This window comes from Syngnathus floridae, chromosome 14 (assembly GCF_059516105.1).
Source record: "Syngnathus floridae isolate MCC-2025c chromosome 14, RoL_Sflo_1.0, whole genome shotgun sequence".
NCBI classification, from domain to species: Eukaryota; Metazoa; Chordata; class Actinopteri; order Syngnathiformes; family Syngnathidae; genus Syngnathus; species Syngnathus floridae.
In genome coordinates, this window is record NC_142426.1 from 3,798,442 (window position 1) to 3,825,885 (window position 27,444).

At 42.5% G+C, this 27,444-nt stretch overlaps 3 protein-coding genes across 7 annotated transcripts; all 3 read right to left on the reverse strand.

The window, feature by feature from the left end:
* Positions 1 to 533: 533 nt before the first annotated feature.
* On the reverse strand, positions 534 to 10,253 carry scinlb (scinderin like b). Its single transcript, XM_088396081.1, has 17 exons — positions 10,129 to 10,253; positions 8,195 to 8,382; positions 7,167 to 7,321; positions 5,320 to 5,481; positions 5,037 to 5,186; positions 4,495 to 4,584; positions 4,290 to 4,422; positions 4,036 to 4,124; positions 3,751 to 3,966; positions 3,396 to 3,517; positions 3,230 to 3,320; positions 2,645 to 2,815; positions 2,400 to 2,574; positions 2,004 to 2,119; positions 1,854 to 1,931; positions 1,695 to 1,755; positions 534 to 1,163 (listed from the first exon to the last, which is right to left on the reverse strand). Exons 2-17 carry the CDS (start codon positions 8,373 to 8,375, stop codon positions 1,000 to 1,002), a joined length of 2,154 nt encoding a protein of 717 aa, XP_088252207.1. The 5' UTR covers positions 8,376 to 8,382; positions 10,129 to 10,253; the 3' UTR covers positions 534 to 999.
* On the reverse strand, positions 10,134 to 21,716 carry ccdc18 (coiled-coil domain containing 18). 4 transcript variants are annotated; one of them, XM_088396077.1, is made up of 26 exons: positions 21,283 to 21,716; positions 20,687 to 20,845; positions 20,420 to 20,517; positions 20,233 to 20,361; positions 20,077 to 20,173; positions 19,863 to 19,984; positions 19,491 to 19,779; positions 19,321 to 19,408; positions 18,990 to 19,207; positions 18,784 to 18,894; positions 18,362 to 18,493; positions 18,009 to 18,143; positions 17,875 to 17,940; positions 17,640 to 17,756; positions 17,368 to 17,535; positions 16,868 to 17,010; positions 16,239 to 16,402; positions 15,950 to 16,163; positions 15,286 to 15,385; positions 15,087 to 15,218; positions 14,736 to 14,849; positions 14,524 to 14,661; positions 13,944 to 14,345; positions 13,014 to 13,649; positions 12,418 to 12,478; positions 10,134 to 10,259 (listed from the first exon to the last, which is right to left on the reverse strand). In XM_088396077.1, exons 2-25 carry the CDS (start codon positions 20,816 to 20,818, stop codon positions 12,458 to 12,460), a joined length of 3,966 nt encoding a protein of 1,321 aa, XP_088252203.1. In that variant the 5' UTR covers positions 20,819 to 20,845; positions 21,283 to 21,716; the 3' UTR covers positions 10,134 to 10,259; positions 12,418 to 12,457. The 4 variants fall into 4 exon arrangements, with proteins under 4 accessions (XP_088252203.1, XP_088252205.1, XP_088252204.1 ...); XM_088396079.1 differs by having other exon boundaries at positions 13,014 to 13,646; positions 21,283 to 21,715; XM_088396078.1 differs by lacking the exon at positions 10,134 to 10,259 and adding an exon at positions 11,116 to 11,285.
* Positions 21,717 to 22,086: 370 nt separating this feature from the next.
* Positions 22,087 to 27,318, reverse strand: mtf2 (metal response element binding transcription factor 2). Of its 2 annotated transcripts, none has more exons than XM_088395574.1 (15): positions 27,063 to 27,318; positions 26,180 to 26,366; positions 25,975 to 26,056; positions 25,667 to 25,777; positions 25,483 to 25,583; positions 25,284 to 25,399; positions 25,079 to 25,174; positions 24,901 to 24,969; positions 24,576 to 24,699; positions 24,369 to 24,436; positions 24,129 to 24,284; positions 23,919 to 24,009; positions 23,722 to 23,780; positions 23,514 to 23,612; positions 22,087 to 23,427 (listed from the first exon to the last, which is right to left on the reverse strand). In XM_088395574.1, exons 1-15 carry the CDS (start codon positions 27,065 to 27,067, stop codon positions 23,052 to 23,054), a joined length of 1,740 nt encoding a protein of 579 aa, XP_088251700.1. In that variant the 5' UTR covers positions 27,068 to 27,318; the 3' UTR covers positions 22,087 to 23,051. The 2 variants fall into 2 exon arrangements, with proteins under 2 accessions (XP_088251700.1, XP_088251699.1); XM_088395573.1 differs by having other exon boundaries at positions 25,284 to 25,402; positions 27,063 to 27,316.
* Positions 27,319 to 27,444: the final 126 nt, after the last annotated feature.

Sequence of the window (27,444 nt, forward strand, 5' to 3'; positions counted from 1 at the left end):
TTGACAGCTGCTTCCTATCCATTACCATCAATTCTTTTTTTTTTTTTTTTTTTGCATTACAGTAGTTATCCTACTGAGACTATTTACAAAGTCACCTTTTCACAGTCCCTTCCTTGGATCCTATGTTTGGCTACTCTTTTTGAAATGCAGAAAAATGCCACAAGATAGCGCCAAAGTCATGCATTAATAGTGACAGTACAATTTTTGAATCTGTGTTCTGGACTGCGATTATGTGCATTTACAGATTGTAATTGGTATTAATTGTCCTGTCAGCTCAGGGGCTAGTATAATCCAAACACAAATGGAAATGTATTTCACAGCGCCCACATTAAGATGCAGTAATGTTGTTTTTCCACAGAGAATTAAAATGTGTAATGTCAGTCTACATCTGTTGCTGCACCATTTGTGTTTAAATAGCCACAATTAAGACATTTCATCACATTATAGTCAGCTACCAAAAAAAAAAATCTTTAGTCGTTCAGCTTACTTGGATTAATAAAGTGTGGGCTTCTGATTTCTGCCATACACGTACATGTGTTTTAACTCAAAAGAGTTTTATTTTAAAGCCACCCATGAGAGTATTTCATGGACACAGTGCTAAATGCGTGCATGCATATACTTAGACACGTTTCACAGCAGGATAAAAATGCAGCATGCAACTTCTAGTAAGCGCAACAATCCGGTATGAACAAAAGTGTGGAAACAATGGATTGAATGAGCATGTTGATATTAACTAGGTGCACACACTGTCTAAAATTATTTTGCATAGCATAAAGTTTTTTTTTAAAACAAGTGGTAAAATGAGCATGACTCATTGTTGAATGCAAAAAATAAAAATAAAAAATGCAATTGTCAAGAGAAGACATAATTTTCTAAAAAGCACTTCCAGCCTTTAAATCTGATTATATCTTTGCTTTTGGCACTTCGGGATTAGAGGTAAAACAACCAAAATGGCAACTGGAGCTAAATAAGTGCAAAGTTGGCGAAAGATTTTGGTGTTCAGAACAGTCGAGCGCGGATTCTGTCCAAGGGATCCGTCTCCCACATCTTGGGGTCCCAGGCGTGGAACCAGCCGGTGAAAATTGGCGGCTCCGCTCCCTGTTTGATGGTAGTGATGGGCAGCCCCTTGCGACCGGACGGGTCTGAATTCAGATATTCCCTTGCTGGAGATGGGTGAAAAAATAGGCATTAAAAACAAACTAACATCATTTTCATTTATCCTCCTTGGCATGCAGCATGGAGGGGGAATCAGCAGAGCATTTACGTTGTGAGCAATCTCTCTCTCTCCACTTAGGGGGCAAGACTGAAAAACAGCATTTGAAAGCCTGTGACCTTCAATCCACGAGGGAGGGAGGGAGCACTCCCATAATAAGCAAACATCTATGAAGGATAGCCCTGCTTGGACTCGGGAAGAAAAAATATTGTACAATAGTGTCTGCCACACTCCAGAGACACAATGTTGACTTCTCTTGACAAGTGCGCTCATGGACATTGTTGGCCTCGAGCAAAAGGGGCCATGTACATTTGCCGCTCAAAAGGCCATCATATGACAATACTGCGTTTAATGCCAAAGGCAAGATGGCTAACGTGCGAGTCTCAAAGGTTTTAAGAATCATTAGGCACGGTCGTCGTTGTTTTTTAGAAAAGTTAACAGCCAAAGGATAATTCAGCTGGACATTTTTTGTACAACCAACCTAATTTGGGAGCTCCAGTCCTTTCCTGTGCGTTCGCTTCATTGCCGATCCAAAGGAAGAGCTGCGTGGAACACACAAACAACGGATGTTGTTCATCAAGGTCAATTCAGGGCACAAATGAGAATTCTCCAAACCTAACAAAAACAGTAGCCATCTTACTTGGGTCCAAGTATCTAGAATCATGACATCATCCGTGGCCAGGTCAGTCTGAGTGAAATCTCCAGGAACTTCTTCAACCTGCGAGAAGGCCACAGTCATAATGTGTCTAAGCGCTAAAGCGCAATTGATTCATATCATGATGTCACGTACAGTGAGTCGTCCGGTTTTGTTGGAGCAGCCAAACAGGCGTGGTGGCTTGATCATGTTCTGCAGAGTTTTGGACGTCTGGTATTCCTTTTTGCCACCCAGAGTGGTCCAGAATGCAGCTGAGAAGAAGAACAATTGGTACCAATTGAGCACTTTTATTGTTCTGGTTGAATTAGCACTGATATACAATCACAAGCTACTTTTTTGGGTGGAATCCACAAAGATGTTATTTGCTTAAAAATTCACCATGTCTAATAAAAGATGCTGGCAAGCAACTATGCTGAAATGAGGGGCGGGGCTTTATTTAGTCAGCCTTTGCTGTCATCTTGTGGTGGCAATTGTAAAGATGGGCATCAATTTTGCTTCTACATTGTCGATGGATTAACAGAGGACACCCACCTGGTTCTTTTCCCTCGGCAACTTGGCTGGCGCTTCCTCCAAGGAAGCCCACCACGTGCTTGGCGGCCTCCATCTCGTTGTCGCTGGCGCCCACGCCTCGCCACACAAACAGACCGCTTGGTGACTTCAGCACAAACACGTCGTTGGTGTTCAGCTTGGAAGCGGAAACATCAACCTGAAGGAAGAAATGAAGACCGGTGAGAAGTGGGAGACTTTTCGGCGGGTTGAATAAAAGCGCTTGTCACCTCCACGGCCCGGGTAGCGTGGGAGGTGCTCTGGCGGATGTGGAAGAGGCGAGTGCTGCCAGATTGGGTCTGTCCGCCTTTACGTGATGTTCCTCCGCTGTGGATGATCATGGGTCTGCCTTTGAACAGGCTCATCAAGTGAGGGGGCTCCTGGCCCTGAGTCACTCTCACCTGTAGAACACAACAGTATTCAATAATCGAGGCCAATTTAAAAAAAAAACAAATCTTTTTACAGCAATTATCAAGTTTAAAAATAAAAGAAAAAAATTAATATTTAACTTTCAGTATTTCTAATCAATAATACATCCATCCATTTATCAGAAAATCCGACTTGTAGTTACAGGGCCACGTTAGAATTAATAGAATAGCGCCCTCTGTTGGCCATTTGAAGGTGGTGTATTTTTTTATGAAGAAAGTTGCAGTTGACGTTCAATCTCTCACCAAATATGTTTTTTGAGCTCACAATTAACCTTGGCGGCAATTTCCACTATCTATTCCTGATATCATCCTGATTGTAAGAATACTAGCAGGTGGTTAAGTAGAAAAATTATATAAAGGCGTTGGTATCTGTCGACAAGCTCGAACCTGAACTGGGGATCCTCCCATTGAGTCATCCAACTTCACGGTGAGAAACGCTGAAGCAGTCAATTCATCCTGTGTCGCCTTCAGCCCTTGCCTGACAAAGTCACGTAGACATATTCAGAATACGTTTAACGAGTTTCGCCCAAAGTCAAACAACAATAACACACACCAAGTGTAAATCAGTTGTCCTGTCTTGTAGGTGTAGAGGATGATGTAACAGTCGCCACCATAGAAGTGGCCGTACGATGCAGGATCTACGGGAACCATTTCACCATTCTCCACACGCCAAATCTAAAAGAGACCAGATACATTTCTTATCAAATTTGGAAGTCATTGAAACTGTCTGTAAAGTAGGGAAGTAGAAAAGTTGGCTTTGCTCAACAACTGGTTGTCACTGAAACTATTTATTGTAGATATTGCTGATCGTAAAGAGTTAAAGGGGCCCCAGGATGGACCCTTGGGGCACACCTGTGGTGACTGGGGACAGCTAGGAGGTGAATGAGTCAAGTTGAAGGTACCATTACCTGGAACTTGCCCGTGCCATCGTCGACCATGCCGTGCTGAGCTGCCATGACCTTATTGGAGTGCAGGCTGGACGCGTCAAAGGGCACCTGATCCACTTTAGCAATGTGACCAATAGTGTAAGCCTGACTCGGCCCGGTGGTCTCGTCTTTGTCCTTCCAGTCGCTGAAGAACTGCTTGAAGAGGATGGTCTCGGCTCCTGCTGGAAGCACTTGCAGCTGCAAGTAGCATCAAGAAAGTTTTTTTTTTGTGCAGTTCGACTACAGAAGATCATCTCCAAAATGTACCTGGCACTTGTTGCTGTAGCCTTTGTCTTTAATGAACTTCTGGCCCGTTGACATGGCGGCTTTACGCTCTGACACGTTGGCCTTTGGACCTGATTAAAGGCAATGATAGGCAGATGAGACGAACGTCTATCCAGTCCATTCCCTGGACACTTCATTAGGTACACTTGCACAGTCAAATCTGATTCAATAAAAATGCACTGACCTACAATTACAAATTGTAATATTACTTGCGTGAATTCGGATGACTTGATTACCTTTCCAAACAAATATGTTCTTGTCCACTCCGTTATCTAGAATGTAACATTCGTCGGGTGACAACATGGCCTGTTTGAAGGGGCTGGATGCGGCCTCCACAGTCAACTTCATGGAACCCGAAGCATCGGAGATCTGAAAAGCAAAAGGAAATTTCAAATACAATAGCTGTCATCACAATTAGTAGAAAACAAAAAGCTTTCTCACCTTGTAGAGGGCGCCCTTCTGCCTATTGGAGACATCCACCTTCTCATCATCAGTAGTGCTTGGTGCAATGGCAGGTTTGGGTCCCAGCACCTTGAAACACAGTCAACTATTAAGACATGTCCATTGTAGTTTATCATTAAGACTACTTTACAAGTCTATTTTTTAGACTTTGGTGTCTGTACAAATCTATTTTTGGATAAAGAAATGAAATAAAGTAGACATGAAATAAAATGAACTCCCTTGTGCACTGAATATGGCAAAAAATATAGAAGTTTTAGAATTTCTCTATACAAAAAGAAAAAAAACCATCTAGGGCTCTTGTATCATCTCATTAGTCTTCTGTGTCCTCCCTTCAAGTGTTTACAAGTTGGCCCCAATTTGGCCCGCTAGCAGCTCATTACAAACGACAGCATTGTGCATGTTTGTTCCCACGCTGCCTATCTCGCTGGACGTGACACGCATCATTACAGCTTACAGCTTCGGCTTCACAGGAGATCTTTGGGCTCAAACATCAAGTTCGAGGCTGAGAAAATGAATTGCACCTCCGTGATGGCCTGCGGCTCTTGGCCCTCGTCCACCATGTGCAGCTTAGCTCGGCCGTTCCTCTCGTTGTCTCGGATGTGGATGGCCATGTGGGAGGCCTTCAGCCTCTCGTAGCGGTTGCACTCACTGCCGCACCACTGGTAGATTTCCTGGCGACAAACAACATTGTGACAGACATCTGAGGCAGGTAGAAGTATTAAAAAATGTGACCATTAAAGATAAAATTTTCCTGTGTGTTTTATAAATGATTTTGAGAGCAATCAATCCAAAGCAAGGGCTCACCTTTCCCAGATCAATAATGAAGCAGTCCCCCTTGTTGAAGCTAGCCCAGGTCATCTCCATCTCGGTGGCTCTGATGGCCCTGCGACCTTTGATGTGAAGCAGTCGTTTCACGTTGGCATCGTTGGTTACCACGTGTTGAAAGCCGGACGCCACACCACCTTTCTGTGAGAACACGGGTCGATTGTTAGTCATCTGACATAGTGGATTCATTTGAATCCTATAATGAGTTAATTTCTATATTACATTTCTTGTCACAGTACTTCCCTGACACCAAATACTAATTTCCTATTAGGTGTGGCTTTGGCGCCATCTTGTGGCATTTAAGGGTATTACAGAAATACCACAAAATTCACCTTTGCTCTCATATTGGATCTGCTCCTTCTCCTTGCTCTGCTCCTTCTTAATTTAGTTGCTCTTTGAACTAAGTGAGTTGAGGAGTTTCATTTAGATAAAAGTAGTAGTTTACCGCCCGTCATCTTGTGGCATTTTGGCCTGTGACCAAATTAGTTTGATGGATCATTTGGGGATTAACTAAACCATACATGGCAGGGTTAAAGGTTTGTTTCACATGTTGGATGATTTCACAAGTTCACAACTGAGAATGATTTGAACTTTACACAGCAATGTGGACCAAGACAGCTTCTGGATAAAAAAGACTGACTGCATAACTGTCAATTATGAAATTGTGTCGAGGAAGAGGACCTTCGTTGTACCTTGGAAGTGGAACTGTTCCGTAAAGTGCCGTCCTTTGAGAAGCCGTCAAAGCAAAACAAATGAAACTTACAAATCATGCAAATTGGAATTACAACATATCGCCAAGACATAATGCTCATTTCTTCTTGCTGAACAAAGTACCAGTATGCTGACAGGGTCTCGCCACAATCTGGAGGAGTGGCTTCAAAATGGAGACCACATTCAGCCTTCTCAAGAACAGCTCTGTAAAATTTTCCATGGTAACAATGTGTCTTGTGTTTGTTCTGATGGAAAGATTGCTTCCTGAAGGACTCGCCAAAACTATGAGAGGACTGGAAGTTCTCCCGATGAAAATAGAAAAACTAAAAAAAAAAAAAAAACAGGCTTAAAAAAAAAAGAGAGTAATAAAACAAGGATTATATTACGTAAATTTGGCAAGAATATTTTACGTTTTGTAAATTAGCCTGTAAGGATTTGCATATGTTAAACATCATTATTATACAACATCATGTGCTTTTGGTCAAAGTCCTTGCAGAAGGTTTAGTGGGATAATTACAGCCAGACAAAATTAGAGGAGGAAAATTCGGCTCAAAACAACTCAAAACAGATGGGCAGCGGAAAGGCTGGACGCGCCCTGGCATGGAAACTTTGGAGAAGGCAATTTGTCGGTGAACTTCAGACTCATCTGCGACAAAATGCACCTGGGGCTGACAATCATTAAACCACGGTTATATAGTTGAGTCATTGAAGTTACCCTTTTACAAAGTGCCGTTTAAAATCCAAGCGTGATCCTGGTGATCCTGAAAGGGGGGATCCTTCCATCTGTGGTCCCTTCTCAAGGTTTCTCATTTTCCCCTGGCAGGGTTTTTTTGAGTTTTTCCTTGCCCTTTTGGGAGCTTAAGATCAGGGGATGCTTTGAGAATAATTGTCAATTTTGGCTATGTGAAGCCCTTTGAGACTGTTTGTGATTTAGGGCTATACAAATAGACTTGACTTGACAAGCGTGGCTCCGTTGCCATGGCAACAGCATGGTAGGAGAAGCTGTTCTCATTTCCTAACAAGTTCTTCATTCCAATTCATTCTCAACTTTAATTATTGGCTTGATAACTAGCCATTGGGTCAGTTAAACGAAAAGTTAAGTCAAATATCTGCACCTTGTATGTGATGCCCGTCTTGAAGTAGCCGAGGAAGGTGTTGGATTCGCAGGCCTGAATCTCCCGGAACTGTACTGGCCCGCCACCCAGGAAGTCGTCCAGCTGAGTGGCGAAGATGGCCGCGGCGCCGCTCTCGTCCTGCGAGCACTCCTCGCCTGGAAGGGAGTCACAAAACGTCGAAAATTTGTGATTATTATCGATGCCACAAGATGGCGGCAAAGCACTTTTCTGCAATTAGACAAGGTTATGGCCTGACTAAATTGAGCTCCTTCTCACACTTTTTGGCTAAAGCCATTTTTTTTGTTTTGGACCTGGCTTTTGGTTTGGAAAACAGTCAAGTTCATCTGCATGTGAGCATTGAATGAAAATATGGCTCTTGTGAGTCAGGCACGGAGACACTGACTCACTTCCACCACAGCTGCTGGATGCATCAGACTTAATGAAACAAATTAAACTTTCCCTTCAATCCACAACATTCCAGATCCCTAAAACCCATTCGAGACGGAATCAGCATTTTTTTTTCGCTCTTATGTAAGTTGGGCAATTGAATCAGAACGTTTTCTTCTTTTACTCAATTTCACATTATATAATTCTACTTTAGTGTTTTGTGTCGCAAGTGTAATATGTTGGTTGCAGAGGCCCATCTGACTGCCAGCAAACAAGTACGGGCTGGTTCTTGTCCCCCAGCGGCCCGTAGAAGTATTCCCGAAGTGACTCGTACTGATTTGACCAAGATTTAAAGAGCATGAGAAAAGCTCACCAGATGTCACCCGCATGTCACGATGGTTTGAATGTGAAGAGAACTGAGACTAAGAGCACAAAAAAGAGAGAAGTGTGGATTCTCACGAACAGCTGCAACTTTTTGAGTTGTGCAGCTATATAGCGCTTGTGGTATGTGTTTCAGCGGCGACGCTGGCAGACTTGTCTGCATGCACTCAGGAACCACATGTGTTATGTAACATTCCGGATGCACACAAAGCTACACTGCTCGGAGAAACTGAGATTAGTTTCTGGGCGCTGTGTTTTACCGAGCCACATGTGGATGCTGTACGAGGGGGCGGAAGTGGTGAAAAGCAACAAGTAGGCATCTCCGCTGTAGAAGTTTCCATGCAAAGCCTTCGGAACGGGCTTCAGGTCCAAGTTCTCGATGCGCCACACTTGCAGGCCAGGCTGCTTCCCTGCGTTTGCAAACTCCTTATGGGACACCATGATGGATCTAATTGGGGTGGGGTGAGGCGGGGGGGGCACAAAGAAAGATGTTAAATGAAGGATTTTGCATTGCAAAATTGGGGTGTGGCCATTTAAGGATTACATTTAACGATTTTTGCGGTTTTATGTATTTTTTTCTCATTCATACAAACAAAAAATATATGAAACATGCATGAAAATCAAACTTTGTCAAGCAAGCATGACAAGCATTTAATTTGGCACTACTTTTGCATAATCCATCTACCACGCAAATACAGCCACAGTAGAGACACTGTAATCTGTCATGCCGCCCAAGATACAAAATCACTCAGATTATTTATTCACCCACCATGTTTACACGAGATCCAGATTACAAATTACTTTGAGGCAGTAGCATTATTATTGAGGATTTCTTTTTTAACATCCTCACATACAAACTCTTTTTGAGAACAAACTCTTACTTGCTTTTAGAAAGAACATTTCAAGCAGTTGTGATGGTAAGGCACTCACTAATGTGTCTAAATTGTGGGTGGGTGGTTTTATTGCACAGATCGGGTTACAGATGCAGGAAAACGCTTGGTAGAGTAGCCGGAACAGAACTGATCAATGCAGTCTGAAGCAAACACTCATCTTGGCTTTGAGACGACTGCATTAAAACGGCATTATTAAAGTGCGCCAGCCACTTCATCATATGTAGCTGCATTTAGGGGACAAGAACTACAAAAAAAAAAAAAGAAAATTATGGGAACAATGTAAAATCTTATTATTTCATATAAACTAATTTTTGGAGTTATTGTTTCCCTCGTGTGGCCATTAATGACATAAATAGAAATGAATGGATGGGTATTATCACATACACGCAACAGAAAAGTTCAACAATTTTCTAATTCATTTTGGAATTTGGATTTTAACAAAACTGTCTCACTGTTATTAAAAACAAAGACACTTTAGAGTTTTGGTATTTTAACAAGAAACATTGAATTGACACACATGATTTTGCTTTTGCGGGCCACATAAAATGTGCTGGGCCAGATCTGGCCCCCGGGCCATGAGTTTGACACACTAAGTGGAACAGTACGCACCTCACATTTTCTTTGCTGTCAAACAATGACGTGATTAATATTGAGTATTCAATTCTTTTATCACTTTACCTTATACATGGCCACTAATTAATATTTTGTAACAACTAATTGCTAATTATTGGCCTCGAGGTAAGTAGAATGTGCGCAAGAGAGACTGACTTGTCCCAACACATCCGGACGTCTGGCTATACAAATGAAGCGCACCTTTGCTGGGCATGCCAGTAAACCTTGAATTTACTTCTATAAAAGGTGCCCTTCATTTGCGTACCTAGCTGTCCAAAGAGTACATAACATTATCGGCCAAAATGTAGCATTTCGTGCGTTAAATTCTCACTACATAGTGATAATGGACATTTAGTAAAATCAATTCTCGTGATATTGTGTGCACGGATGACATCATTGTTGTCGCTTTGATTTCAATGAAGAATCTCACAATACTTTACGAGACCAACAAGACTCTGCAACATTAGAGCTTTTAATTACCACGGACGAACTTGTCCTATGTTACGTAACGTTGCTCTTTGGATTTGTGTCTTTTGAATCTTCTAATCTTAAAAGTAAAGGATTCAAAGAATATATACGACAATAATAGATTTATGTGAAAAAAAAACAATCGGATACTTTGCAATGGGTGAACCAGAGGAAAAAGAAAACAATGATAGAAATAAAGTTACAAATCAAATAATGCTTACATGTATATGTGATGATGGGTGGACGAAGAGAAGTGTTGTCGGCGGAGGCTGCAGATGTGGGAGTGATCCGATTCAGAGGCGCAAAAGTGTAGTGCAAAGGGGGAGGAAGATTGAACAGCCACGGAGGTTGTCTGTCGGAAAATACGACGCTCTGATTGGTTGAAAGCAGCAAGCCAAAACAAACAAACATCCAGATGCTCTTCTAATACAACAACAGTCGCACACGCTCAAAGTCTGTATTTCATCAATTTACCGATGGCAGATGATGGCTACTTCCTGCTCTTTTCCGGATATAAAATGTGTTCAAACAGGGAGTTCACTGGGTTCACTTTAAACACAAAGTAGCAAACATGGGATTGTTTGCTTTTGGGATTTGCTTTGACAAGTCATCTGCGTCCATACTTCATCTTTTTAAAAAGTAAATCCAAAAGGTTGCCTACCAATTAAGTTAGTCTACCTAACTGGTGCTAGAGTGGTGAATGTTTTCATTGAACAGGGAGTGACAGGAGGCCCCACCGGCAGGCTGGAGACAGCTGATGGTGCACATCCTCAACCACAATGGATTACAATCTTATCATGTCGGGCTAATCTGGGACACAATAGGAGAAAAGGGACATGAGGGAGAACTGGGACCTCACTTTGATACTGTTGGAAATATATAAATTCAGATTTGTTACCATATACAAACAATTTCATCTTGGGGTTTTTTCTCTCCTTGATTTTCTTTCAGTTCCTTCTCAAGGTTGCTTTCTGTTTTGATTTGTAATTTATGATTGCATTACATTTAATTTTCTTTCAATTACTTCTCAAGGTTGCTTTCTGTTTTAATTTGTAATTTATGGTTGCATTACATTTAATTTTCTTTCAATTCCTTCTCAAGGTTGCTTTCTGTTTTGATTTGTACCTTATGCTTGTATTATATTATTAGAAGCATCTAATTACAAACCAGGTCGCTGTTTGTTCATCCTCAAGCCACATGTTTAATTAAAGCACATCATTAAAGTCATCCAGCTGAGTTGCGCTTTGTGTGTCTACGGCCGGCCGCACTTTTATCCACTCTCAAATAATTATTCCCTGCAGCCGTTTGAGCTTTGCATCTTTGAAGGCGTTTTCCAAACATGGCCAGCTGCGACACTCGTCCGTCTCGTTTGTCCAGTCTCGAAAGAATACATAATGACACGGTTATTATGATGACCACATGTCAGCTCGTACATCTGCCACAATCGTACTATATGCACATACCTGGCCGAGAACTATACTATAAAGTCGCACATGGACAAAACAAGTCACATTTTCGCAAAATGAAGGCTAACACTGAAAATTAGGAGATAGATAAGATGAAACTGGGAACTTTAAAAAAGACCAACATAGGAAGTTGAACAGAGGAACTAGAGCGCAAGAGTGACGCTATAGCAGCAGGCCACAAAATGAACCACATCCTCACTTTACAAGGATCTTAACATGCAAATGTCAAGATACGCTTCCTGAAAATGTAAATGCTCTTAAGACATCTGATTACTTCAGACAAACAGGGCACAGTATTAAAAGCAAAACATGTCTTGCAAGTTTCTCTTTTGTTAGTTCAACAAGGAAGAGCGACTGACGTCTGGCGATTTGCATGTCGCAAAGTTGGAATTACTGAAAATTCAAGTTGTGATGAAATTGACAAAAGTTTTGTATTTCAGTACACTGTATACACGTTGTGAGATTTTTCTAATTGCTTCAATGAAAGTTTGGAAACAGTGTTAAAGTGGCTTTTTTTTGTTTTTTAAAGAGACAGTACACGTTTCTACTAAGCTAGAAAAAATTGGCTTAGAATGCAATTTTAAGCAGAGGCTTTCAAAAGTAACGCTCTGGGGGGGCTCATGCATTGGTGGGCCCCTGACCTTACGACCCCATGAGGGGGGGTACCACGCAGTCTACTCAGAGAACAGTTAAAACGACAACGATTTCTGTGGTTTTGTCAAAATGCCATTAATTGTGTTCTTGTTATGTAAGTTAGATCCCAAAGCTTTTTCTCGGCTTTCTCGTTGACCGTCGCTGAGGATACTGAGCCAAAAATTCCTTTCTTGGATTGGAAAGTGACAATTCTCATGCAACTGGTTGACCGAGGGATCTTGTTAGTTTGCAACCAAGATTGAAAGGTCTCTGGAGAATGACACTAGTAAAAATAAGAACATTTATTGAAGTATTAAAAATGACAACTCAAATGTTCTAATCTATATAAATACCATTCACAGGCTGTCAGACAACAAAACAATTCAAGACAGCACTACTTGAATAACTTACATTATAAGAGATACGTTGATGATATAAACTGGAATGCTGTTCATGCCTCCCCGGTGTCCATCTGAGGGCAGACAAAAATGCGACAGTTTCACCAGATGAAATCGATTGGAATGTAGCGGCCTTGTCTTACATAAGGGCAATAAAACGTTTGGGCCAACTCGGTTTCTCTGTCACTGCTGGATTTAATTTCGATTTCATCAGTTATTCAACACACTCGGTGAAAGAATGGTGAGCCTTAAAACTAATTGAGGGTTGTGTAGCACAGAAGTCAAATTGTTTCCATTTCTCCTGCCTCTATTCCAGCCAACTTTAGGAATATTTGGTATTTTCATGAAAAAAGAAGTTGACTCCACACAACAAAAGTTATATAATTTTAAGAATATTTGTTTATATAAAACTACTGGAAGAAAAAAAATCCACTGGTACTCTATGAGCCTGTCTGTCTACATGTGTTGCTCCACAGTTTGTGTTCAAATATCTAATATATATAGTATTTAGTAATGTTTGTTGCAGTAAATTATAATAATACCACTGATATAATAAATCCAGATCCGGCCTATGTTTGATTCGTTTCTATCACTGTGCTGCTGTTTTACCTGAAGGTCCGGTCCACTCTGCGATGACCCCTCAGAGCTCCACAAGGACGGATTGTCCTGATTGGCTAAAGTCTGATTGACGAACTGCAACATTCCCTTCAATGAGTTCATGTGCTCGTTCGGGCTGCTCGCCCCTACTCGCTCGTTATCTCCTTCCTCCGTGATAGTACGCTCGGAGCTGGAGCTGGTGTCTCCCATCACGTAGGTGAGGGGGTCGAAGGAGAGCTCGCAGCTCGATGGCGACTCGGTGCTGCTGAGTCCCTGCCAGCCGTGGTCTACGGAGTCCGAGTTGGACGACTCCCACGGCTGCTGACTCAGCGCCTCCCTCAGCGTGGCCTTCAGGCTCGGGGGGAGCTCTAAGGACAGGTCGTTGCTACAGCTCTGGAGAAGCATCTCGAGGCCCGCATCAGATGGAGGTGAGGGAGTTGCGAAGGGAGGGGAAGTCCTGGGAGCGAGGGATGGAGAGATCGTGGTTGTTGGATGCCTAGTGAGAGAAGAAGGAGGGCACGGCGAGGATGAGGAGTCCGCTTGGGGATGGACGGATGGCAAGGAGCCATTTGGATTGCACGCAGCTGGATGGTGACGTTCAGTTGCTCGCTCCAGACTGGAGATGAGACGAGTTACCTCAGACTCCTGCTTAGAAGTTGCCAAAATGAGCAAATTGTTAACTTGCATCAAAAAAAAATAATAATCACTGGACACTAACTAAATATGTTACCATAACCATCACTAACATTTCTGATGGTGAATTATAAAAAAAAAAAAAAAAAAAGATAACTGAAAAATGTATTCCAACCCTTGAATGCAGAAATTCATACTTTTTAGGCTAAGTCATCAGAAAATAAATATTCAAGTTCAGATAGCTTCAAAAATCTTCTTCGGTACAGTAACAATAAGTGTTGATTTTAGCCTTGCATTAAAGTGCATTACCTCGAGCTCACTGGAGGTCTCGGCGGACCTCTGAGAGGATTCAAGCTGAGTGCAGCGCTGAGCAGATTTGTCCCTGGCTTCTTTCCACTGAGCACTAAGCTGCTCCAGCTGGACTTGGAGCTGCCTCTTCTGAGCCTTGACTTTCTCGTACAAATTCCGGCTCCTCTCCAGCTGAGTCTCAGTCTGCAGGAGCCTGTTCTGGCTCTGCTCTAGCCGAGTCTGGAGATGACTGGCTTCGGCCTTGGTGTGATCCAACTCCATCTTTGCGTGTTCCAGCTCACTTTTAGCCTGGTCCAGCTGGATCTCCTGCTGCTGGAGTTTAGAGGTGAGCTTCTCCTGCGAGGATGACATGTGCGAGGACACTTTGAGGAGCTGACCTCGGGTCTCCTGCAGGGACTCCAGCTGACCAAGAAGAAAGAAAACACATCTTAGCATACACTGAAACTTAAAATACTCAATTTAATTCAACATTCCCTCAGTGTTTCTTCAAGTGTGGTAGAGGAGGGCTCCCTCTAGTGGTACCACGTACATACTGAATTGTTTGGAATCGTGGCTAATACTTGCTAATGATATGGCGTACCTCCTTGTTATGTTGCTCCCGCTCCAGATCCAGCTCCCGCTCTAAAGAAGCGAGCAAGTTCTGCAAGCTGACCTCGGAGCGTTGCCAGCGTGTCTCTTTCAGAGCCAGCTCTTCCTTTGCATGGCACAGCTTCTCAACCTACACAGTAGCCATGACAGTATAACTGCACGATCCGAGCAGCTAGCATGTGAAAACATCTGAATGGCGTTTACCAAGTCCTTCTCCTGCAGCTTGATGGTGTCCAGTTGTGACGCGAGAGCTTTACAGTGACACTGAGCTTTTTCAAGTTCCTGCAGCAATGTCTCAAGTCTGTGCTGATGGGATTCCTGAAACACATTTGAAAGATCAGACCCAATACTTTTAAAGAAAAACAACCAAACGCAGGATATATTTTCTCTCCAAAAAAAAAAAAAAAAAAAAAACGTTCCTTCTGTTCACTGTTCTCTTTCCGGGATGTCACGTGTGAACTTTTTCAATTTGACCTACAGGACATTGTGACCCGATTCACTTTTGCCTTATTTCCATGACCTTGCTCACATTCCTTGATGCACTCCTCTCTCTACCTTTGTCTCCTCAAGCTCCTTCTGAGCATTTCTCAGTTCTTCCTCTCTGGCCTCCAGACTTTGCTGCAGTGCCTTCACCTTGATCTCCATCTCCTGCTTGTGCTCCCGGATGGCCACATCCAGCTGGCCCAGCTAAGGAACAAACGGAAGTGTGTCAAAGCGTTACCTTCCAAACACACCTTGAAGGCTTCTTTCATACCAGCGTTGCTCTTTGCTGGAGCTCCCCCTGTCTTTCTTTCAATATATCGTCCATGTCTAAAACTTCATGAGTCCTCTCTTCCAACTCCTTCTGGGTCTCGCTGTGAACACGCACATACACCTTATAAATAAATCATATTATGGATTGTGAACATTAAGAAAAGTTTATAAGATCGAATATAACACTTTTTATTGATCTAATTATTATGCAGAAAGAATGCAAACTAGATTTATTATTTTTGTGTATAAAAAATCAGTGTGGCATTTTTTAGAAACTTTTTTTTTAGATATTTTTAGGGGAGGGCTCTGACAGAAACGTGGTGTGTGAAGACCAATGAACTCAAGTCTTGCAGTTGTACAGACAAATCTTTATATTGTTGGTGTGTGTGTTCCCTTGAGTGCTTTGTGTACAGTAGCTGCAGGCAATAATTACAAAAGAGCTTTTATAGCTCAGTGGCACAGTATGTACCATCTTGAAATAGCAAATGATTACATCACAAAAGAAATGATTCGTAAAATGGACACGGTTGTCACACAATGATGATGCACAGACATGCGTGTCGACACGAAGTGTAAAAAAAAAAAAAAAAGTATAAAATTCTCATGACATGGTTTCAATGACACAATGACTCCATGACGTCCGTAGAAGAGTTCACGAGCCTCACCTGAGACGTATACTCAGTTTTTCCACCTCCACTTGCCGCTCGTCAGCAATGCTTTGGGTCCTCTGCAAGACGTCTTTAAGCAAGTGGAGCTGCGTCAAAGTCTCGGCCAGCTCCTCCTGCACCGTCTGCAGCTGGCCCTCCAGGAGCTGCACCTTCTGGATGCAGTTGTGCTTGTCTGCCTCGCAGCGATGGAGCTTCTCTTCCAGGTCCACCACTAAAGAAGAGAGAGGGAAAGTGTTGAAGGTATCTGTAGCGTCACAACGAATGTGGCTCGGGTGTATTTGCTTACCCAAGTCATTCTTGCTTTCAAGCGCGCTCCTTGTTTGCTGAAGGTTCTTGTCCATGACGCTGATCTGAGATGTCTTGACGGTGACGTCTTTCCGCAGACTCTGCAGTTCCGACTCTTTGGACATGAGCTCCACTTGGTATTTTTTCGCGTCTGTTGTCGCTTGGCTACAAAAATATGAAAAGTAACAAGCTTGTTATGATTAGTTTTTTTTTTTTTTTTTTTAGCAATCACTTGACATCCAAATTTGAAACATTTATTTGCCTCACCTTATCATGAGCACGGCACCCATTTCTGATATGAAGAGAACCTTCAGCAATTTTTAGGAACTTCGCAAAAAAATGTGTCACATGAAGAAAATGAAGTAATTGTCCTTTAAGACATCCAGCCGAAAGAAATGTCGGCAAACCAAAGCTAAGCCTCGCTTATATATTAACGGGGGCGAGAGGCGGAGCAAAAGGGGCGGCGTCACGCTTACTGCTGGTTATGGTGGAATCATAAGACACAATCTGATGTGTCTGATTTTCAAATGGGACAACATATGATGCAATTATCACAATGGTAAAAAAAAAAAATACGTGGAAAACAAGCTGTTGATGATTCTGCTCATGCCACGGCACTGCTGTCCTTACTTGAGTGTCTCGGACAGTTTAGTGTTCTTTTCCTTCACGTCATGCAGGTCCTTGTCCTTCTCCACATTATCTTCCCGTCTGCTCCTCAACTCATCCTGCAGAGACGCTCGAGCTCGCTCCAGCTGATGCTCAAGTGTGGACACCTACGTCAAAGACAAGAATGTCACCAATTTTTTTTTTCCCCCTACATTTGGTGAGAATACAGCAAAGGTCACCAAGGTGGTAACATTAAATTCTAACCCAATGAATTAGATCTAATAAGTCTGTCCTCGATTCTGTAAAACTCAGTGCACTGAATGGACAACATTGTCTTAAGAGTTGGGACACAAAGTTACAAGCTAAGAAGACTTTCTGTGCTATTTATGTGATCACAAGATTAAACCGCTTATCCCCTGAAACCAATGCTTTGTTTTCTCATGATGAATCCACCCTTCTCGGATTTGGTTATGTAAACAAATGGATGACATCTTCTCTTTGCACTAGCAAATTTGGTTGCTCACCTGTTGCTGCAGCTGACTTTGGCTCTCCTCCAGTTCGGAGATGCGAGCCGTGCTCTCGCTCAGCATCGTCTGCTGCTGCTGCAAAGAAAGCTGAAGCTGCAGATTTTGCTCACTGGAACTCTGAGCCACCCGAGTGACACCGTGAAGCTTTTCTTGCTGAGAACACACCTGAAGAGGGGAGAAAAAAAAAAAAAAAAAAAAAAAACCAGGAGTCATTGAGCTTTATTATTATCATTTTTGAAAATGGCTCAGTCTGAGTGGTGACTGTCTACCAGGTCTTTGGATCTCTGCAGCTCGGACTCGTAGCTTTTTTTCATCTCCTCCATCTGCTGAAGATGCCACGTCAGCTGGTCTCGGCACGCTGACAGAGACGACTGGAGCTCACACACCTGACACACGCCCAGGCAAAAAGTCAACACTCACACAAAGTACAACTTTTACACTTGGTGAACTTAAATATTTGGTTCTTCTAGTCATCCTTAAAGCAATGTCACATGTTCCACCGACCTTGGCTGCCTGCTCTTTTAAACTCTGGAGCAACTCCTCGCTGTGTCTCGCTTCAATCTGCTTCTCCTGAAGCCAGGACAAAATTCATCAAGTCCTCAACTAAGCTTGTTTTAAAAACAGGAGTCCTTCCATACCTGCGTGAGCTGTTCCATGGAGGTCTGCAGCTGTAAAGTTGCAGCCTGAGCCTCATCCCTTTCTCTCTGGAGACAACTCAGTTCCTGCTCCATCTCTAAGACTCGAGACTGAGCTTCCTCCACAGACAGCTGTAGCTGAAAATGTGAGAAAATGCTCACTTTATATTTATAAATAATTTATAGTTATAATGAACGACTAAAATGACAGGCATGTGAGAAAATGCTCACTTTATATTTATAAATAATTTATAGTTATAATGAACGACTAAAATGACGGACACTCATAAAAAAAATGAACAACCCTATCATGAATATTTAAAAAAAATAAAAGCACAGATTTAAATTCAAGTCACCATGTCTATTCTGTGTTGGTGCTCGGTGCATTGCTGACTTTGTGATTGTTTGGTCTTTTCCAAAGTTTGCTGGTACTCTCTCTGCTTTTTGCTCATCAGTGTTTGGTAGTGTTGAACAGTGCCAATCTTCTCCTGCATTGAATACAAGAAGAACAAAAATAGCATATTCAAAAAGTGCTGGATGATGACAGAAAACTCAACTTTGCTCACTTCAGATAAGTAAACAATCCCTCAAAAAAGGGCTTCAAGCTGTGTTATATAACCTTATACAGATATTTGAACACCAACGGTGAAGCAACACATTTAGACCGACAATATCACAATACTCACAGGTATTCTTTATGAAAAACAACTTACTCTATGTATTATCCACCCCCAGTGACCAAGTCACATGAGAAGGAGCAGCACATTTAAAAATGTACCTGCAGCTGATTCTCCAGCTCCGTATTGCTCAGTGCAGCTTGACTGTAGGCCGACGTTTTCTCCTGTAACTGTTTCTCCAGCGCAGCAACTCGAGCACTCTTTCTCTTTAACTGATTTGAAAGCAGGAGCAAAGCAAAGCTTGTGAAACCACGTGTATGAAGTGTCACATTTGTTGTATGACCAGAATAAGAGAAAATTGCTATACTTCTTTTTCTGAGGCCGTGGCTTGGTTGGCCTTGTCCAACAGCTCCGTCTGGAGATTCTGGCAGTTGGAAGCCCTTTGGGCCAAGGAAGCTTGCAGTGCGGAAATTTCCTCCTGAGCTCGGTTCACGCGGTCCTGAAGCCTCTCGACCAGGCTGCATTGTTTCGTCCTTTCAGCCTCCTTCACCTGAAGAACTTGCAGTAGATGCTGGTAACCTTCACCTGAGAAGATCCAAAAAGAATAGGACTGGGGTTGATGATGTGAATGTTACATTGGCGGGATTTTCTTTTGTGCTTTTGTTTGTAGATCAAAATGCAAATGAAAGAATGTGAACCTGGTTTCAGTTTCAGCATTTGTGCAGTTGTTGAATAGTCCGCCGGAGGCAGCATGCAGGGCCTGACACACAATGGTCCTACAGCATCCTAAAAAAAATATTATATCATCTGAAGATTAAATCACTTTGAACACCATAAGGAAAATCATATGACGTATAAATCTTCCCACCTCTCGAAGATGCAGCAGAGATAATATGGCCTCCAGGCTCGCTGCCTCGGCTTGGCTCTGCTGCATTGCTCTGTTGCTGTGGGCCAGGCACAGCTCCTGGTTCTTGGTCAGAGTCCGCAGATCTTCCAGTTCCTTGTGCAGAGTAAGCAGCTCCCTGCATTCAGCGTTGCGTTCCGTCAGCTGCCTCTGGAGGTCTGAGCTCCGCCGCCCAGCATCCTCCAGCTTCGCCTGGAGATCTGAACACTCAGCGGCAAAAGTCTTTGCCTGCCTCACGTCTTCCTTTAGCTGGCTGCAAGGGCCCGTGAAGAGGTCATGGTAAGGATGAGCAAGCACACATAATGGGAACAAAGCTAGCCATGTTAAGATGCAAACCTGATTGTATGACTCTGATCGGCCTTTTCTCTTTCCAGCGCAGTACACTGAAGTTCTAACGCTTCTTTTTCTTGATCACACTCAATCAGTCTGTCTTTTAATTTGATTTCATTTTCCATCACCTGGAACGCACACACAGCAATTGTTTTACAATGACATCAATTTCAGCCTGGAACACTTTGACAACCTTTGAGATTCCAAAGTTGAAAATGACCTTTTGAAATTTGATGGCAACAGTGGCCTTGTACTCTTTGAAAGCTTCTTTGAGTTTCTCAGCATTTTCGAGGGCTTGGTTTCTTTGTTGCTCCGCCCTGTTAAAAATTGGACAAAATGATGTAGAATACAGCACAAATATACAGACTCAATTTACCTTTTAGCCAAAGCGCTTTTTTTTGCCAGCTCTTCTCTGAGAGTGTTTAGTTTTCCCGTCAGAGTTGTGATCATGATGTCACTGTGAGTTGCTTCCTCCTCACAACGTTCTGCTCTCAGCTCTGCCGCCCTAAGAAACACAAAGACAGACTGGCTTTCAGGATATCATGTACGTCGGCATGACTTACTTTAGTTCTTTAGCTTTGGTCTCCACTTCTGTTTCAAGATGTACAATTTGCTCCTTCATGATGTTAAGAGATCTCCCACTGGAGCATTGCAGGTGGCCCTGAAAGTGAAAATGTCCCTCATTATGCATAAAGTTGTACGATATAACAATATATCTTGTTTGTTTATGGACAGTGTGTACATACAATATAAAGGAAAAACCATGGAGATGCTTGCACCAGTACAAGCAGAAAAGATCATTTCCATATGCCTCAGGATGGCTCTTTTACCTGAGAGCTGGTGGAAAGGAGTTCATACTGTGTAGCATCCAGGTCAGTGATGAGTTCAACATCCTGCATGGCAAGACGGGCATTTTCTTGGCGTGCGTAACCCATATTTCGCTTCATAGGAACAGAATCCATTTCATGGATGACATGAAGTAAAGTGGACTGGATAAGAATGGAAACAAGCAAGAATGACATGTTTTTTTGTTGTTAGCATATAGGATTATTTGTTGTTCCAGTTACCATTTTAAATTAATGTAATGATTCCTAACAGTGTGGAGTAAGCAATTATCTGGGCAAAAAAGCACCAGGTGAAATTAATAGGTCCAAAATTAATATTTATATTAATAAAATAATATTTTTGTTCAACAAGCAATGGCAGCGACGTAACGTGCCAGACAGAGCAATTAAATGTTTCTCCACTAGATGGCAGAAGACAGACTCATTTAGTGGTTTGAAGAAGATAACTTTACAAACATAATCTTGATTTATGCAGATTAATTGAACATAGATTGAAACATAATTGAAGTCTCTAAAAAATGGCATTAATGACTTAATTCTCGAATAGAGCAGTGGATTAAAACAAGTTGTCGTGGACTCACCCAGTTGCAGTCTTGGCAGATTCATCAAGTGTCTAGTCTGTTAAATCTTCATCATTGACATTTGATTCTGAAGAGTACATACGTTAAGTGATCATAACATTTACAGTGGTCAACTGTCGGCTGTGGTGGTACTTGTCGATCACTTTCAAGAATAAACGACACATGACTGTCAATGAGTTAGTAGCATGTTAGCAGGCCAAATGTAAACAACGCTTGCTACTCAACAAGTGGCTAGCCGAGAGATGTAACGTCGCTGCGATCAGGTAAAAGAAAGCCCCAAAAAACAGCCTGGTAATGTAACTAAATTGCATATTAGCTTGGTGGTGGTAGTTGTTTTGTTTTTTAATACACTCTTTTCATTTTGTCATTCCGTTTTAGTCGATGTGTTAGCATTACCCAACAAAAACTTAACCAAGTTGTCTCCGCCCCTGTTTTTTTTTAATCCGTTAGTGATTGGATGGAAGCAATCGACACTACACAACGATTGGTTGAAGCGTCTGATACGCAGACGAGCGCGAACAGTGGCGGAAGGACAAAATAACCAATGGCAAGCGTGGAAGTGATCTAAAATAGCCAATCGCAATCGTGAAAAATAGCCAAAATTTACCAGCTCAGTGGTATAGTGGTAGAGTCTCCGCCCTGAGACTGGAAGGTTGTGGGTTCAAACCCCGGCCGGGTCATACCAAAAACTATATAAGTGGGACCAATTTCTTCCCTGCTTGGCACTCAGTGCAACGGGTTGGTATTGGGTCTCCCCTCTCTGGATCAAAATCACATGTGGATGGGTTAAATGCAGAGGACAAGTTAGTTTTTTACACTTTTTATTTTTTGATTATCAAAACAAGGAAAAACAAAACGTTATAGGTCCTTAAAGATTTAAATCACAACACTTAAAATAAGTATTCAGTTGCCAAAAAGGTGGAGCCTGAAATTAAGCACAATGCACGCACGTATCTTATAGAATGGCCTAAACACAGCCTGCTGAAGAACTTTTGTTGTCAAGAATACAAGTATAGAGAGACATTATAACTCTGCACTGTACAAAAATAAACGTTATCCAAGTGGACACAAAAGATTCACGGTGCAACATCAGTGGCAAAACAAAACTTCCCCTTATTCTTGACCCTGATTGGCAAGTTAAACGGGCTACATTCCGTGGGAAATAAAATGTAGTTTTATACTCAGCTGGTTTGAAATTGACAAGTAAATACAAACTGATCTTAAAAATAAAACATATCTTTGTAAGCCTAAGGAGCAGTGCATTGAACAGTTTTATGCATAACTGAGGGCTTGTTGTAAACATTCCAAGTAAAGCAATGAAAAAAAAAAAAACGGCTAAAGAGCAAAGAGATACAAATATGCCAAAGCCTCGTATATACCAACAAAGTTTTACATAACAACTGTAGATATGTTTGAACGTATTATTCACAGTGAGCTGCACTGAACCAGTAGGCTTTACAGAAAGCTTCATAACGCTCCAGTATAAACTGAAAAAGGACATATTTCGTTAGCATAATTGCCAGAGTCATTTTTTACCTAAAAAAAAAAAACCCAATATGTTTGCCAAATATAAATTCTTAATGTCTGGGTACATTCTCAGTTATCCAGGTCACAGTAATGTGGAATTTACGCAACCAAACTCTTCATGTTTGATGAATGTGTTGTCATTTTCCCTTTCTTTCTGAAGAATGACACATGGTAATTATGCTATGAGGATAACGACAACTAATGCTCTGATTACAAGATAGGTGTGCGGTCAAGACGCCAGTCTAGGAGGCGGTGACGCCCTCCCACTGCACCAGATACTGCACCTTGCCGTCCAAGGTGACCCTTCGAGCTAGCACTTTGTACTTCTCCCCGCAAGCCAGCCTTCCCGCTGCACCAAAATAGGTGCTGATTGAGCTCTTGAGGTGGGACAGCTGGCTGTTGGGGTCCATGCCGTGAACGATGTCTGCAGAGTGCAGGCCCGGAAGCGGAGTTGCAACATCTGCGCCGGAAGGGATGGGGTGTGCTTGGCCGAGCGGAAGATTCTCGGGATTGTGCGGCGGCGGGACCCGCCGCGGCCGCCCGCGTTTTCTTTTTAAGGGTGGAGGGGAAAGGAGCAGGGTGGAAGTCGTCGTCTGGGTCCTATTGGAGCTGCACAGGCTACACAAGTTGAGTTTTAAAGCAGTGGTTATTATTCAAACACAAGTGACCCTTCTCTATCATCAAAGCTGACGTCGCCGGCTTACCTGGATGGCCTCGAGAGGCTTGAGGTAGTTTCCGAGGTGCTCAGGGCGCCAATCGACTCTGCATCTGAGGTTTGAGATGACAGAAAAGACCGCTCGCTCCTGGAGCACCGAGTGAGAGAGGCGAAAAAAGACGAAACGTTCAAATGAGTCACTCGAGAATTTGTCATCTGAAAGGCCGTGCTTTGTAATTTGCAGCATGTTCCCTTACTTGACAGAAGAAAAGCGATCCAGTGAGGGAGATTCTAGTGCTGTGGGCTTTCTTAGTTCCTGTCAGACGATCAAAACAAGTTGTCATTTCTCGTACGACACGTTTTTCCTCCGAGAGGAAACAAACAATACAGTAATACTCACCTTCTGTCAAACTATGTGCAGTTCCTGCAAACTACTAGATACAAATGTACACACCTGGGACAGGAGTTCACTGGAACATCTGCGTTTGGCCTGCCGCTCCAGTGAATGAGTTGCTTGCTTCCTCTTTTTGGACTTCTTCTGTGCTCTGGTTAGTTAAGATGGTAAAAGTAACAGTTCACGCAGAGTAAAACAGTTTCATCATTAATATAAGAAATACGACTACAATGTAAACATCAGATCTATTTGTAGTATAAAGCATCTTACCTCATGCCAGACAGCGATTTGTTTGAGTTGATGCCATGTGAGGGGCGCCCCATCAGTCTGCTTACTGGATGCTCTCCACTGGGGGGAGTGGGAGGGAATCGAACCCTCAGCCCAAACAAGTGCTTCTTCTTCTTTACCTCTTTTCCTGACATGAACCTAGCAGAGGCAAAAAAGGAATGGTTACTTTTAGGCCTTTTTTTTTCAGTATCAGAAATGCAGGCCAAAATGACGAGAACCTACTTGGTTGTGTTGCTGTTTAAAGCCTCAAGAACATACGCAAATCGCGTTGATCTTGGAGTGTCGGCAAGCTGTTGACATTGCAACAAAGACAATGCAGGTTTTAAAAGGTGTGGAAGTCAAAACGTACATTCAAAAGAGCAAACATCAGACTGTGTCGAAAGGTTTCTTGACTTTGATTAAAATGCAACCTGTGATTATGGTCCTTACTTCACCAAGCTGCAGCAGCTCCCAGTTGTTGTTGATGTAGGCCATCAGGTCCAGCTCGGAGTCAAAGTACTTCTTCTTGTGGATCATTGTCAGGTTGTACAGGCTGAGGTGTGTCACATCCTCCCTGCAGCATTTCCGTTAGTTATGTAGCCACATCCAAGCATAATTTCATTTTCAATTCCATTTTGGGAGTCAAGTTTGGAGCTTTTCCCGTACAGCCAGTAGATGGCGACAAAGCACATTTTAACATTGCAAATTCAGTGTGTGTGTGTGTGTTTTGGGTGGACTGCTTTGGGATTTTGAAAACCTGGAAAGAGTATCTTACCATCCGAGAGGCAGTCGGCTCAGATACTCGGGTCCACTGTTGCAAACGGAGCAAATGAAAAGATAAAATCTGAAGGCAAAGGAAAAGCAAATGCTCTGTTAGATGTGGCTAAAAAATGGTGGCTCTGGAATTTGATGTCTGGCTAATCAATTAGAAACCTGTTAATAAATCTTCTCACCTGTCTCCGTAAAGCATCGGCATGGGTAAGCAACGGAGGCAGGCTTCGTGGAACCACTGCTCACAACTATTGCACTGCAGCATCTTAAGGTACCAGCTATTTTCATACGGCACACGAGAAGACAAACAAAAACGTTGACTGCTTGAGGGGAGGGGGGGTGGCTCCTGCTATGACAAATTTGATTTAATCTTGTTAGGCCACTCACTTTCCTGGCCCTCCACAGTAGCAGTAGCACTGTTGCAAGTTGGTCCGGTGGTCTTCATCCCACACCAGTTCCTCCGGCGCGTATGGGAAGGACAGATCCATGGTTTCTGTCTCCTCCTGCTTTAAAAAATATCAAAAGAAATATAATAAAGAAAGGGTGTTCCTTGGTTTGTTGTCCTTAAATTCTAAACTGGCTGTACCTTTGGGAAAGAAGTGAGCTGACATTCACAGCAAAGCCATTTGTCGTCCGAGTCGATGACAGCAGCGTCAATGATGGGCGAGTGGCACAGCTGATGGTAGCCTGAAGGACGACAAGCACATTAGAATTATTAAAGTGAACCAAAAAAAAGAAAACTTACCGGTTCATCCCAATGTAAGGCATACCTTGCCCACACTTGTCACAAATGACTATCTCATTGGGCTCCTCGGAGGTTTCATGCCGACATATGGAGCACACGATGTCATCGAACTCGTCATCGTCTTCATCTTCGTCTCCTGAATTGAACAACAATAAAAATAATCAATAAATACTTGAAGCCAAAGAAATAATTTACATGTTAAGAGTAACAAAAGAGTGATTGAGATGTGGAGATGTATTGAGTAAAGTTGAAATCAATGGAAAATCAATGATTTGAGATATTTTGACTTATATGGCACATTTCAAAGTACAGAAATAATTGGCTCCTGCTTACCTGTTTGAATATCTTTCCAGAGAACCCAAGATTTGGATCGATCCTCAAACACCACAAAGCATCGCTGCTTGTCTCGATCTATCTGCAAGAGTCGGGAAAAACTATTCAATCAATTTTGTCTTCTTTTTTTGTGTGGGAGAGAAAGAAAGAAATGAATTCGGACACTCGTAAGTCGAGGTGTCACTGTTCGTCCTTGCACACTAACCTTAGCGATTGTTCCCAAGTAGATCAAACCATCTGACCAGCGGGCCAAGACATCCTGTCCCTCGCTGAACCTGTCCTGTTCTCCATAAGCCACCCTTTCTTGGCTCGTGGGGGACAAGGGAACAGCCTGCTGCCGTGAGGAGTGGGATCTCTGATGGACGGACAGATGACTCAGAACGCCCGAGTCTCTGGGGATGGACAGGTGGAGGGGGGACATGGATTAGCAAAAACATTAGCAACAGGAACATTTGAAATGTTTCACTCCATCAAATATAAAGGTAATGGTCACTTACCCCCATCTCTATATTAAATAATTATTAATTTGAGCTGTGCATTTCTTACATAACTATTTCGTCCAGTATTGCCATTTTTGTGTTACTGTTTTTTTAACCATCAAGTGACATCACAACCATTTGGTCCTAAGTATTTTATGTGTTGTAAATAAAAATGTAAACTCTAATTTAGGACAAGTCTCAAAGCATCTTCTTGTCACACTGACGAATCAGTACAGACGTTACAGTACTTATACTTAGTTACTTGAATTTTTGTATTACACACGTTTCGTAAGTGCTATTAATGGACCGACTGTGCGCTCTTTAGTTCAGAATATAGGTTTTAAAAAGATTCGTTGTTTATTTGGATGGTCTTTCAGGACTGCCTCTTTGTTTGAATGGTTGTTTGTGTTCAGCCACATGTCAAATTTGAAAACCGCCCGGCTAAAGGTGACAATGAGGAAGCAAAATGCGGATTATTTCATGGTTGGAGCCGCAAGTAGAGACGAAGTGTTTGCATAATTAATCCATTGAGCTACGTTTTAAAGTAAGCTATTAGACTAGTGAGTCGGACCCACACCCCCACATTACAGGAAAACATGACAACAATACCTCATTCGGGCACCTCCGCTTCTACAGCTCACGAGAGTAGTAAACAAAGTCAGTATTCGCGTGTGGCTCTCGTGTTTCTTGGGTCACCTCGATTTGTTTTGTTTTGTAACAAACGAGAGCGACCCAAACGTCTGGACTTTGCTTCTTTCTCAAAAAATAACAAACGGCTCATTTACCCCGGGCATGTTCGCCATTTTGGTTTCCCGCTGACGGCTCGGCTATTGCATTGTGGGAAGAGAAGAGTTGCAACAGCCGCATCGCTTCCTCATCCGTTTATTTGCTTTCTAGAAATAATTTCATTTACCCCATCAAACTATTTCCAACCAGGGTTATGCAAAAGGGGTTGAGGGGGTGGGCATGAGATTAAACAGAAGAAAAAAAA